This window comes from Vespula vulgaris, chromosome 1 (assembly GCF_905475345.1).
Source record: "Vespula vulgaris chromosome 1, iyVesVulg1.1, whole genome shotgun sequence".
In the NCBI taxonomy this organism is placed as follows: domain Eukaryota; kingdom Metazoa; phylum Arthropoda; class Insecta; order Hymenoptera; family Vespidae; genus Vespula; species Vespula vulgaris.
Window position 1 is genome coordinate 7,308,400 of NC_066586.1, and position 15,171 is coordinate 7,323,570.

General features: G+C 38.7%; 1 protein-coding gene across 13 annotated transcripts in view; it reads left to right on the forward strand.

The window, feature by feature from the left end:
• Positions 1-15,171, forward strand: part of LOC127062484 (uncharacterized) — a 313,355-nt gene that overhangs the window by 126,772 nt on the left and 171,412 nt on the right. For 10 of the 13 annotated variants that reach the window (XM_050990814.1, XM_050990795.1, XM_050990784.1 and 7 more), the window contains one exon: positions 9,922-9,984. In XM_050990814.1, the coding sequence (XP_050846771.1) occupies positions 9,922-9,984 (63 nt within the window). Of the gene's footprint in view, positions 1-2,730; positions 2,955-8,909; positions 9,036-9,103; positions 9,324-9,921; positions 9,985-15,171 lie in introns of those variants that run through there. The other 3 variants (XM_050990861.1, XM_050990805.1, XM_050990881.1) reach the window with 3 other exon arrangements.

Sequence of the window (15,171 nt, forward strand, 5' to 3'; positions counted from 1 at the left end):
TAATCCGCGTAAAACGTAACATCGACGACGCGATATGTTGCGACATACGGTCACCCCTTACAGTCCACTGTTATAAATAGAAATCTTACATTGTATTTATGGAACCGAATGACTTCGAGATCGGTGAGAGCATCTGTGAAACACGCGATCGATCGTCATGCACATCGAATAACTATATCGAAATCGTGTCTTTCGATTCTCTCTCTTAATCCTTTTACTATCAGTCCCAAATACGTGGTATATGAGAAAAATAATATAATCGTTTTCATGTGTACCTTTTCACACCTCGACATGTCGGTCGATGGCAGTTTTCGCATTAGTATCAAGGACTGGTCGTTAGTAAAATAGTAAAACTTCGTTTTCCTTCGTCACTCGAGATCTTTTTAGTTTATTTGATACATCAAAATATTTTTTACTCGGTCTCTTCGAAATATTATCGTTAGCTGTAATTATTATCTTTTATGTATAAATTACGTGATAGAGAAATTTATTATCGAAAAATGAAAATAATCAGGACAAATGTGTCAGATGTTTTTTAATATTGGGAATAAACAGACTTATACTAACGTACAGGAAGACGAGTTCGATGAAATAGAAAGCGTCTTACCGTTTCCGTAGTAACGTGGATGTGGATGAGTAGGAAGAGAAGTTGGAATATAAGAGGGGTGGTAAGAAAACGAGTTTAGAATCCATCTTTCTTTCGACTTCTTAGTTATTATTTCGCGCATTGCAGTTACTGCGACAATCTGGATTTTTTTCTTTCTTTTCTTCTTTTCTCCCTTCATTTTCAATTTGTCTTTCCTCATATCGTTAAAAATGTTCAACGTCGATCGATTAGTAGATAGTCTTTCTTTCCTATTTTCTTTCTTCGAATATAATAATCGATATAGCAGCATATCTCTTTATCAATGGGAAAGTCGAGGAGAACCGTTTCAAAGTTACAAATTCTCACTCAAGACTAAGATAAAAAAAGAAAGAAAAGTGAAAGGGCAAACAGTAACGAAGTTATTTTGAGATATCGTTTATAAATATAGTTATCAAAGACCTATTAGTATCATTAGTAAATGTAAGATCAAGGAATGATTGACAAAATGATTATAGAAGTAATATATATATATATATATATATATATATATATATATATATATATATATATATATTTACAAACAAGTACAACAATAAAAAAGTAACTAAAAAGTAAGAAAAAAAATGAACCTACTAAATATTTATCGTAAAGTAGTTTTGTCATTTATCGTAATAGGCCTTTCGTCTTTTATCGTCATCTTAAGATTGCGTTAGATTAACTTTCCGTTCTCTCGCATACCTCTACGTTTAGTATTCATTTGTTATACCCTTTGTCACTAACAATAAGTGCTTTAACACAAACATACACACGCAAATATGCACTTTTGTCTCGCCATTGGGCATTTATTCTCCAGAAAACTTTCTAATAGGTTCTATTATTGCAGAAATAAATGCAAGAAGGAATGGGAACGATATTTGATTGCTCGTATCTTCGTTTAGATATACTTTTTTTTATCAAAGTTTTTCTTTTCGTACATTATGTTTTATAAATATATATATATATATATATATATATATATATATATATACACATGCGTGAATCTCTTTGTGACAATATGGAGCAAGGTAGGGAAGCGAACATTCCATTGTATTCTGTATTATGAACGATTTCGGGTTGGTAGATCTCGTTCGATTCATTTCAGGTCCAATAGCGCTCGATCTGACGAAAAAGGGCATCGTGCTGTAAGTGACATACGAGTGACACGTGCGCGAAAGTCGTGCCGGGCACATCGAGGCCAAAACAGCGACAGCTGTTCTCGTTCTTCGCCGTTTTCCTCTCTACCTCTTGTCAGCACCCCTTTCCTAGTCTCTCTCTCTCTCTCTCTCTTTCTCTCTCTCTCTTTATTAAGTATATTTTTGTGGATTATGTGCTAGACAAAGTCTAGCATACTAGTTCGATTTAACGGTGTGTTATGTCGACGAATCGCTCGTTAGACCGACACCACTCGTGCGACCATATTTCAGTTCACACGAAACGTACAGACATTTACATACTACATATGCCTACGTATCTACTTATATACATACATACGTTATACATACATATGTATGTGTGTATGTGTGTACAGTGGTAATAGAGAAAATTAAAAAAACGATCAAATCTTTTTGATTTCGATTACGACGAAAATGCTTTTTCGTTGTCTCTTCTTTCTTTTTCTTTCTAACATTGCTACGAGATTATCACCGAGTCGAATCCGATGGTACATTTGGAATATCCACGATATCTTTACCGTAATGACCCACTTAATCCGAGAGAATAGTGCCGTCGACTTTATACTCGAAATCCTTCGCTCGAATCCTTGGAAATTAGTACGCGCGAAATACACTTTAATGGCAATCTCCGCTTTATCGTTCGTATCTTCGCGCTTTGCCGCTCTCATGGATGTTGCCGTCGTCCTTGCCGTTATCAGCCTCGCTGAGCTTTAACGAGCGAATTTCGTCAATACACTTTAAATTCGATAAGCCGAATGATTAAATTCCTCGCTTAAGTTATACGACAATATCGTGTTAGACTGATCTTTGTGATGCGATGATCGAATGTTTGAAGAAGTAAACGATAGTAAAGATTATCTAGAAAATCGAGGGAAAACCGGTCATCGAATATTCCAATTCGTTCTCTCTAATCGTAACTCTGTTGTTCGCAAGAAAGATAAAGAATATTTCGCGACGTTTTCTTGTTTGCGACGATTCGACGACATAACGAATTAAAGTAAAGAAATTAGAAAAGGAGCATTATTGTGATAGACGATTCAGTTGGCAAACGTTAACCCGGTGGCAACGGTGGCAGTAGCAACAACAGCAGCGTCAGTAGCAGCGGTGGCGCCAGGATGACCTTAGCCATTAGCCGCAGGGAGCTTTAATTTTGGCCGGTAAGTTCGGCGGTGGGCACAAAGTGGTTGACAAATAAAGCCGTAGGAGTGCTTCTAGAAAGGCAATGCTTCAGTATATATCCAGGATACTCTTTGAGGGACGCGTAGACGGTGGCTCGAGTGTACTCTTGGCTCTACCATAGCGCGAAGAAGAGCGAAAAGGAGAGAGAAAGAGAGAGAGAAAGAGAGAGAGAGAGAGAGAGAGAGAGAGAGAGAGAGAGAGAGAGGCGCGAGCCCGGTAGAATTGAGAGAGAGGAGCCGAGGGATCGAGAGAGTCGGAGATCGAGAGATCGGGAGAAGAGGTGTGCTGTGTTCCGACGATAGATAGGGTCGGTCTAGTATTTTGGCGACACTCCAGCCTCTGTATAAATACCACTGGGAGTCACAACCCTCCTCCCTCTCTCCTCTCCTTCCCATTCTCCTCTTTCCTCTCTTCTTTCCTCCATGCTTGTACTCCTACTTACTCCTCTTCTTCCCTCTCTCTTTCTTTTCTTGTCCTCGATGCCAATTCTACGCGTTCTATTATCTTTCTTCTCGGACCGCCGCGTGTTTTGTCACGATTTTCTCGGCAGCCCAAGTCGTCTTCACGCGCCGTCAACTTCCGTCGGCCTTTCTTCTTCCCTCTTCCCTTCTTCTTTGTATCTACCGCCAATCTTCTATACTACTAACTTATCATTCTACTTCGAAGTGGCATTTCGGATTTCGAATTTTAAATGGTAACTCTAGCGCGGAAATCTACACGGTCCGTAGTTCTGCCACGCATCGAATACGAACCATCGAGTTTCCTTCGTGCACTTTTCGCCGACGAGACTTTGTAAAACGTCCGGAAGTATACACTTGGGAAATTTAAGAGAGAAGTACGGAGTTATTGCGAGGACATGCGCTTCCACGTCCACTATATTATCACCTTCTTCGACTTGACTCCTCCGAGTAACGTTTTTCTAACCCTCTTCCCGTTATTACGTATTTATCTATGTCCTTACTACATATTATGTGTGGAAGGTGTATAAACAAAATGACGTCACGATCGTCTCTCGACTCGATAAAATGAGACACCGGCACGAACAGTCGTGCGTCATCGAATTCCTCGCAACGTTCGCGCGTTTAAAGCCCGCCTGTTGATTTAGTGATCTATTAAGATGCTTCTTATCGTCGTTTCGTATCTTTCAGAAAAATAGTACGAGACGAGAAATGCATGTCCCGACTTAAACTTGGCTTCGGTTGATATTAGAAAAATGGGATAAACGTGACAGAATTATGATTGGAGTAGGTGAAGGCTGATCGTTCCAACGAACTACGTACGTGGCCACGTCGATAATATTACTCGACGATCCTTGCGTACGTAAGTATAACGCGAATATTTACGACCAGCCAATCAAGCGATCCAACGACTTGCGTGTTCATTGTGTTGTCATATTTATTAAACGTTTTCATTTTGCATACTTTATTGAAAGCATATATCAAATTTCCTTTTAAAAGCAATATCAATCAGTGTCATTAAATATTGTTACAATCGTACTTAATGAATAAAAGCAAAATAAATCTGAATATTATACAACGTTATTATATAATACGAAGAGAAAAAAATTATGGTTAATAATCATCGCGACGATTTAATGGATAGAATTTACGATTTTATCTTTAAAAGGAGAAAAAAAAGAAGAAGAAAAGGAAAACATAAAATTTTTACGTGCACATAATACGATTTATTTCGATCGTAATGCATTGCCTTTGAGTGCATTAACCTTTGTAAATACCGGGAAGAAAGCTGGCATATTGACCTATATAAATTCGTAGAATCAAGTCGTGCGACGTCGAGGCACGCGATAAAAAGTCATGCTTGTGTACATACCCCTTTTTGACATACACCTATTTCTTAGAAATGCGCTGGCACACTGACCTATATAATTTCTTGGAAAATACGATAACGACGAGCCGAGGGGACGTTGAAAAAAAAGAACTGCCCTCCTATCTTTTACAGTTCATGTTATTGACTTACATACATTTAAAATGCTTATCTACATAATTTATACGTACTAGTTAAACCGATCGAAATTTTTCTCTTACGAATTTTATTTCCACGCGAAAAGTAGTATAAACTAGGAGAAAACCAGATCTTTTTATTTTTTTTTATCTTTTTTTTTTGTAAAGGATAAAAGTTATTTTACGAGAGTACAGTACATTTCATTAGAATTTTTACTTGCCAACCACGTCTCTTCAGTCGCGTTTTATCTCGCATCGGTAGAGAAACATTCATCTCGACGTTGGAAGCTAGCTTAATTTCGTTTAATTTTCGCAAGAAAGGTGAAAGTTCTTTTTTCTTCCAGAGATCGTAGAATTTAAAAGTCTCAAGTTTAAAATATTCAGACTAGTACATCCAAGTACCGCTTTACGTCATAGTTTGAGAAATATTCGATGGTTTAGTATTTATTCGACTATTAAACGTTACGTTCGAGACTAATATAGAAAATATCATTTGTAAAGTCTACTATGTAAAAAGAGACGAAACTCGGAGGATGTCGAGAGAGAAAGAGAGAAAAAGAGAGAAGGTCGAGAGAGACTATGAGAGAGATTAAGTCGCAGAAAGTGGAACGGGCGATGATCGATGACTCTATGGATGCGTTATTAGCATCACAATGAGCTTGCGTCTGGTATAATCGTCGCGTGGACGGTTCTCTCGAGTCCGCTTTCGTCTCAGTATATCAACGTCCCGTTGTTCTATCTGTAGGCGGCCACGTCTTTCGGTCCGTTTAATGTCTACCCTTCCGGATACCATTTATGCACCAGTATCGCTGTTTACGATCTGCTCTCTGGAGGAAAATTAGTTCCGAGATCCCGTTCGTGTACTCCTCGCTTTCCAGAATCTCGCGAATCTTCGATAATGGGAAGATCGATACGTGGATTAGTCACGGAAATATTAAAGGAAGTTGGTAAGTATACACGTACCACTCGTAAACGCGAATAAAGTCATCGTTTTAACGGTCTACACGGGTCTTCTTTACTCGCAAAATTTTAACGAGCTTGTTGCAATAAACTTAATCTTTTTGGCTCCGACGGAGAGACATCGTATCGATCTCTTTTACGAAACGTTTAATCATTCTTCGTTCGTTCAACTTTCAACTTTTTACCGCTAATTCTAGTAAAATTATATTCGGTTTATTTATCAAACCGTCCGTGAAGTAGCCCTTATCCTTTTTCCCTTTTCGCGTGGCCGTGCCTACGTGCTGAGTCACCGACAAAACATAAATATTGAAGAGAACGGGAAGAATAACACGAGAGTTTGTTGCTCCAGAAGCTAGGAGCCTTCGATTAGCAAGTTCGTAAATTATACGCTATATCGGTGGACGGCGGCGTATCGCGAAAATCGTTCGACTTCCTTTTCCTCCCGTTTCCTCGTCTAGCTTAACTCCTCGAAAATGTTTTCCGAGGCATCCTATACTCGAAGCACTTTCACAAAAAGCGACTTCCCGTTCGCCATCCGTTCCCACTACTCCCTCCCTCTTCTCGTCCCCACCCTCGCAAGCTCTTCTTGCGAATTATTCAAATACTGGGATTTTACATTCTCGACGGACGTACGAGCACCGCTGGAAGCCCTGTTATTTCTTTTACTTCTTTTCTTTTTTTCCCAACCTCGTCTACTTCCGCAAAGACCTTCTTTTTCTTTTTCTCTTTTTTCTTTCTATTTTTTTTTCTTTTTTTTTTTTTTTCCCCAAGTCCTCCGCGTCTCGACGTAGTACCACTGCATCGCCCATGAATAATAACTTTGTAATTAAAGTCATATGGATTGGTTGCTCGCGACGATTGACGCAAGACCGGACTACTTAATTATGCTTCGACGATCGTATCTGACGTCTTAAGGTCCGAGAGATTCGTTTGATGGAATTTTTGCGTAAGCGAGGAACGAAGAAGAACGAAGAAAAGACGATAGTAAGAAAAATAAGGAAGGAGGAAGAGACGGATAAAGAAGAACAAGAGATGGGCGAGTCTAAAAGAAATACTTTTCATCTTTCTTCGTTTTCTTAGGTCGTAGCTGACTTAGACGTGTCGATGTCGGACAACTTCAGAACCACCTAATCTCCGTCGTTCCTTATTTTTAACGACCCTGGCTCGTGTCAAGAGTCCAACGGTGAATTATCGCCAGGGCTGCATTTACTCGGCTCTGCCGACAATCGGTTGCCCATCAATCACCCGACGTACTTCCGTTTGTAGGACGCGTCGCCTACGTCTCTCTCTCTCTCTCTCTCTCTCTCTCTCTCTCTCTTTCTCTTTTCTTTTCTCTCCTATTTTTTGTTTTTTTTTCTCGCTCCCATAATCCACAATATGACGGGACTCGCTTCGTTTACGAAATTTTGTAAATCGAAGCGAGAAAGACGCGGTTATACAATACCATCGTATATTCCACAGCGACGAAAGGAGTCGTAACAGTTTCGCATGAATTTCGGTCTTTATTGCTTCCGCGGGGGATGACTGGAAAGCTGAGAGTGACAATAAAAAGGGTCGAAGGACGATGTGGAACATTTCAAGTGGCATAAGAAAGAAGGGTTGGTTAAAGAACGAACAACCATGTAAAGGAACTCTAAGCCAAGCTCGATATTTTCTCATAAATCGAAGGAATTTTTTTAGATTGGCCACGGTCGAAATTGTAAGATTTTTTCTTATTTAAATCGTTCTTCCAGTCTCCGTTATATCGAGGCGTTGTTAATTTGGATTTTTTCCCCCTCACGATCGGCTCCATTCTCTATTTCTCTTTTTATCGATTTCTTCTTACAACAAATTCACCTATATTTAATTTGCGAACAAGCAATGAGAAAATTATTGCTGACAAAACTTCGAGACCACTTTATTCGTTGTTACTTTATACCGTCGGGCGATGAATACTTGATGTTCTAAAATTTAGCATTACGAGCAAAGAAATCCATTTTGTCGTTATCGCCGTTGTTTCGATTTTACAGAAATTTTTTATCGTCGAACCTAAGTACCTACTAGCGTGTACACTCCGTTAAAGTAACAAGCTAACTTTAGATTTTATTATGTTTTATTAGAGTGCAATGTTAAGTGCGCCTCGATATTATCTCTGTAAACGGCGACGAAGGAATCCGAAATAGAATAATTTTATGAATAAATAGAAGTACGAGATGATTAGTCGTTCTCGTAAATCGTAGGGCTAAGAGTTTAAAGCTATGGAACAAGTTGCTCATGCTCGCGAATTCGTCGACGACAAGTGTCTAGCGAGACGATTTCGCGAGCAGCATCGTATCCTCGTATATTATACGAAGCTCGTAATTCACAGTAAAGCGTCCTTCTCATTTTAGCTTTTGGCCGTGTCCGTCTTACTGCTTCACGAATGACTTTGTATCTCGGAAATGTCATTAGAACTGTCGTGTATCAATCAACGCTATCTACTTTGGATAACGAGTTGCGAGTTTCTATGAACGCGAGATATTTCTATTCAGAGCAATCCATTCCTTGCGCTTTAACGATCTCAACTCATTTTCTTGGGTAAAAGGAAATGCTATGATGCACATTATATTGCTGTATAAGAATAACTTGGTATTATTTTTAAACATATGTATATGTAAGTGTTCATTATAAATGAATAACGTTACACATGGAAATGAAAATGGAAAGATACAGACGAACTCTTCCGTTGCTTCTTCTCTCGTTCGCACAGTTTCATGAACGAAAAAAACAAAAATCGAATTTCTCTACTTTCCCTTTTTCTCATTGTCTCTTTTGTTTTCGTTACTTTGCATGAAATTAAAGATTTCGGTCCATTTTCATGATCCTCGTTAACCTTGCTCGCCTCCTGAGACGTACCGTTCGTTCAAAGTTTGACACGAAAATTTATTCGTGAATAACCGATTTGGCAGACATTCAAGACGGACGCTCCACCTACCCGAGAAGTCCGTTGCTGTTTTACGATCAAAGTTCGGAACGACATTTGCAGGTTGGCTCTTTCGCCTTGATTCCATGGTTGCCACCACCACCACCACCACCACCACCACCACCACCACCACCACCACCACCACCACCACCACCACCATCATCATCGCCACTGCCACCGCTACCGACACCGCCTACGTACTATTTCTTCACTCTCTCACTCTCTCACTCTCTCATTCTCTCTCTCTCTCTCTCTCTCTCTCTGTCTTTCTCTGTCTCTCTCTCGTCTCGGCGCCCTTCCCAAAACACGCTTGGATGATTCTTAGAACCTGCTACGATCGTCGTTTCCGACGACGCACGGGCGGCGAACTGAAAATTTCCATCTCGATAATTTCTGACCGACTCTCGAATACCATTCGACATTCTCGTTGCCCCAAGATGACCGATCGTGAACGTCAAAAACAATATTTCCGTGACAGCTAAAGAGTAAGAATTGCCAACTATCGAATTATTAACGACTTACTTTTTGACTTTCTATTCTTAAACTCTGTTTATTAACTCAATCGTTATCGATCTTAAATATAATAATTTTTATATATATACATATATATATATATGTATGTATGTATGTATCTGTGCATATATATGTATATATGTACAAATATAATACATTTAAATGTCTATGTAACATATTGATATTTTTAATATTTTTCGAAAGATTTATTTTCATCGTCGCTTCTCTCTCTCTCTCTCTCTCTCTCTCTCTCTTATTTTTTTTCTTTTTTCATTCAATTAATAGTCATAAATTTTTATTTACATCGATTTAGAACAAGACAAGGGAAAGGATAAAAATCTCGCATGTTAGTTTCTGAAATTAATGCAGAGATTTCGTCACGCAATGCCTACATAGACAATGTACTACGTTTGACAAATACCTTCCTGCTTAGGAACACACGACATTGTTTTGTATGTACGAGTGTGGTTGCATTGTAATCGCATCGTAGCGCATTGTATCATTGTAGCATCGTAATAAGAGATTCGATCCTCGTATCATCGGCTTGACATGTAATCGTTTTTGTTGCAGAGTGACAGCGTGCTAGTGGATACAGATCCAACTCGAGTTAGCAACATGACGGCCATTAACTCGGTAAGTGCGGTCAATGACGTTTATCGATAGACATCAGCAAAACTTGTCCATATTTTCTTTCTTCTTTTCTCTTTATGTGCTCGTTTCGTTCGTAATGATTTAACAAAGTTCGTTTCGTGTTGTAACGAGATTACATCTATAGATACATTTTGAGAAATAGGTATTATTAAAAAATACACGTAGGAAATTATTTCGTTGCGTGAAGAAAGGTCGATAAAAAGGTGACGATAATATTTACTCCTCCCTGAAGCTCGAGGTCATCAAATATGTAGGTAATCGCTCGTCGTAAAGGGTCCTTACGAGAGCACGAGTTTTACGTTTGTTAATAATACCGTAATACCAGTCACGCGTGTGTGTATTTTACTGCAAAAAAAGGCAACTATTCCTTGACGGGATTTTACAAATGCACGAACAATTAAATGAATCGATACGAACAAAAATTATTTCTTCCAAATAAGATATAATAGATATTACATATTACTTGGCATTGATTTTATTTTTTCTCTTCTTTTTTTTTCATCAGAATTCGACGGGTGTCTTTCGTCATCGACCTTGTCAATTTGATGTCGACAAAATATATAGCAAGTACGAGTTATACTTAAACAAATTCTTGAATATATCATATATAGATCAAAACTATTTTAACTTAAACAATTTCGTTCTAATTTTTTCTATCTACCAGCTTTAGATACATTAACCTATATGAAAGTTTGGTATTAGTTATATCCTATACAAGTTTGACGTAATCAAATTTAACAATTAAATTAATAATATAGCACGTTCTCTTCGTCGATCGATTAGTCGAATTTTTTACGATAAGAACGATAGTTCGGTGATATCTTGCACGACGAGCTTGGATAGGTTTTTGTTCGAACTTGTAAAATTCTCTCGAGATAGGGAAGAGCGAAGGGTTAAAGGTTGTAAGGGAAGATAGGAAGTCGTCGTCGAGTCGACACTGTCGAGAAACGCCTTCTCGTGGGAGTAGAACATAGAAGCGACACTGCAAATTCATGGTTTTCGCGCCTTCAAATTGCGACTTTTCCCGCGGGATGATTCAGGCATTCGTATCCGTTGAGACGCGGTATGTAAGGGAGGCTTTTCTCTCTCTCTCTCTCTCTCTCTCTCTCTCTCTCTCTTTCTCTCTTTCGTACATACATACATACATTTTCCACTACTTTTTCTTTCGTTTCCACCGTCGCACTTGTTCCTCTTTTTCATTTTGCCAACGACTTTCAAATACGCGCAAGAAAACGATGCCACCCCTTCACGCTCGGATTGCTCGCAAAGAAATTACTAGAATTTGCTATGTATTTTTCTTTGACATTCTTGAAAGAGAGAAACAACGGAGAATGTTCGATATTTTTTTCTTCCTAAAAATGTCACAATCTGGCGGAGTGCTGTTATTTCTTAATATATAAATTTATGCTAAAGAGAGAGGGAGAGTAAGAGAAAGAAAAAGAGAGAGAAAAAGAGAAAGAGAAAGAGAAAAAGAATACATAAATACATAAGTACGAAAGTTGTTATATCTCATGGAATATATTGCCGATCGAACGACTTTAATTTCTTGGTATATCGGTATAGATAAAAAGTGAATATGTAGGTACGTTACTTTCCGTGAGAAATCGAAGCACCTTGCACCTTTTCTATCCATTTTCGACGATTTCCTTCGGAGAATAATGACTCAGCGATGGAAGAGCGGTCATGAGTAGTAAACGACGACGAAGTGGAAACCAGTTTAAATAAAGATCATGCATGTGGGTCAGCCGGCGTCGCGTGCGTGCGCGTTACGCAAGTTGCGAGAGGAAAAGAGAGAAAGAGAGAAACCGGCACGCATGACTGTCGGTAACATTCTGAAATTTTGTTCGTAGTATATATATATATATATGTATGTATGTATGTATGTATGTATGTATGTATGTATGTACGCACTCTAACAAGCTCGTTGTATTCACATTAAATATTTCGTTTTCTTCAATACGAAGCTACGTGGTACATTTTTAAGCGTTTGGGGAGTCGATGTAGGCGAATAAATTCGATCGAATTATGTGTGGGCGCGTATACGTTTGTTAAATATTTATTCACGAGCACGCGTCTTTAAGAAGATTCATACGTTGACCCAAAGAAGAGTCTCCGATTACCGAGTGCCACCAAACTCTTTTAATTTTTCTTCCTTCCCTCTCTTTTTCCTTCTGGCAGCATCAAATTTTATCGAGGATTCTGTCTTCGCCGAGTCAGCGTCAAGGACGGAGTTCAGTAGCTCGTAAAAGCTGCACATACGAGAAGCAGTCTTTCGAGAAAAAGTCGAATATAATGGACTTGTAAATTATCGCTGTACGTCGTGAACAGCGATGCGGTAAACGAGTCTTTCGGAGCCAAATATATAGGTGGCTGGTTATCGCTGGTTCGAACGTATGTTAAATGTATCTTTCGAGATAGAAGGAAGTAGATAAAGAAAGAAAGAAAGAGAGAGAGAGAGAGTTAAAGAAAGCTAGAGAAAGAAGGAAGTGTTCCTCGTTTGCTCGACGGAGAGAACGAGAGATAAATAGATTGGCATCGATTCTCTCGATATCAGACTCTCGTAGTCCCACGGGACGAGCACAGGTGTGACAAGCAGTACGGATTCGAAACTTCGTCTCTACTTTGATATTAAAGAGCGTTGAACTTGGACTCGCCTAACAAGATGAACTTTTTAATCGAACGAAGAAATATCGCATTGTCAACTCGTGCGAGAAGTATCATTGACGATTAAAAAAAAAAAAAAAAGAAAAAAAAGGAAAGAAAAGAAAAATATAAAAGAACAAAAACTATACAAAATTACTACCTTTGATCTTCTTACCTCTTTCTTCTTCGTCGTTTTTGAAGCGATGTGAGAAAGAAGATGGGACGGTGATGACTAATGCCGAATATTCGCGAAGACCGCTACAAAAATATATCGTCTTGCGTGGGCACGTTGTTCTTACGTACATACGTATATATAACATACACACTGTTGCAAGAGTACCTAGGAATGTTCTGAGGATGCTCAGAGGAAGTAGGCTGTTTCCAGACGCCTAGGATTTGTTTAAAAATCACTACAAGGGGTTACCTTTACTTGGAGCTCGATAGAGAAAGAACGTGTCGCGTTACGGGACGTCGTGTTTCGTACTGAACAGATTATCGGAAAGCCGAATTGTATATAATTGTTAAATTTAAGAAAAACATTCTGTTAACGTCCTTTCCCGAATATACAACAATACATAGATTACACGTATACGAAGAATTAAACATATGTTTTGTTGAATCTCCGCTGCGAAACATCCGTTCTCAAGGTTATAAACGTTTTTGCGATTATTTTCTCGCTCAACTTCTTTGTTTATAATCGCTAGTAATATCGAGACTCTCTTATGATGCCTCGTGACTCATCAAGAATAACAACTAAGCATACAACAGTTTTTATCGCAACGTATCGAGATGAAATATTCTTAACGAATTATTTTTGCGGAAAGTATCGGACCCGAAAAAAGAAAGTGAGAGTCGGTTTCGCTCGTTCTTTGCTACGTTCGAAAGAGAAAGAATATAAATCGATTCTTGAAATATCGAACGCGAAGTCGTCGAAATCGTTCGTTCGGAAAATAAGCTATGCGAAAACAACCGTCCTTGAACGATATCTTTTCACTATCGTTTTCGTAGCTGTTTACCACGTAACATTTTTCCCGTCCCTTAATTTTTTCGTCTTCTATTATATTTCGCAAAGATCGTCTCTTTATTCGGACTCCCTTCCTTACGATCATAAATCGACTGTTTTTCTTTCTAAAGGACACTCGTCGAGATCATACGACTCACTTCGTTTTTTCTGTATCCATTTACGATTCGGTACGTAAACGTCATTGTTCCTTCCATAGCAAAAATAATTTCCTCGATGGCATATGTTTTCTTTCCGTCGTTCGAGCGACTATGATGATATCATCGACTGTCCTTTTTTCTACGAAAAAATAAGACGAGACGACATTATTTACATAATGTTTCCAATGAGTCGAATAAATATATAGCGAGAAAAGGAAAACGTACGTTTAAAACCTTTTTATATGTGTATGACCTTGTAGACTTGTCGGGTATAGATGACTAATTCAAGAAGATTGCCTTCATCTAATTCGATATTTGTAACAAGTTATTAGAATATGTAAACTTCGAAATCTCTTATATATAGTATAATAAAGTGTTTCTTTTTAACGATTTAAATTTTTCAACGATTTAAATGCGTTTAGAAGAAATTTAGAGAGTAAGAATTACGAAAAGAATTTCAACAAAGTCTTTCGTTAAATAAAGGAAATAAAACCCGTGTATATCGATATGTAGCGTACAGAATAGTTTCTTTATTTTTATAATATACATTTTGTCTATTAATACATACACACACACACACACACACATAGATAAGCATACTTGGTAGCCGTGCATCTTGACGTTTCAATAGAGTACATAAGCGATCATGTGTATACATATGTGCATGAATCTCTCTCTCTCTTTCTCTCTTTTTCTCTGTATCTCTATGGTCTTGTATATGTGGATTTCCTCTACTCTTTCTATCCGGTCGGAACTGGAAGAGCGGTTTTTAAATTTCTTTCTACTCCATTAACCTTGGCTCGGTCTGTGCTTGCACACTTTTTTCCCTGGCTCCTCCCCTTGCTATAGTGTTCTCTCTGTTTCCGACATGGAGACACGTGTTTCCATCTCTCTCTTTCTCTTTCTCTTTCTCTTTCTCTCCCTTCGTACAAACGCAAGAGTCCGCCTTAACAGCAAACGCACTAGTCCCTTTCGTAATATCCATTTGTGACGCATGGAGTTGGCACGGTGGAAGGGTTGGGTAGGGGAAAAGACGCTTTACAACTTCCCCATACGATCCATATGGTCTGAGTTTGCGAAAGTTCCTGTCGTCCGGTACGCGTACGTCTAAAATTTCATCTCTCCTTTTCCATCTTCTCCTCGTCAAAAACATCCGATCTTTTCTCGCAGACGTACCACTCGAGTCGATCTATCGCATCGGCGAAGGGACCTTTGATGGAAACTAGAACGTTGCCGGATATCTGTTCCTATTCGATATTTTTCTTCGTACCGCTGTCCCTTCGAATTTTCACAAGCGTCAACGGCAAAGAATCGATTTTAGATTATTTGCTCATGATTGAGAAAAAGAAACGAACGCGTTCGAGA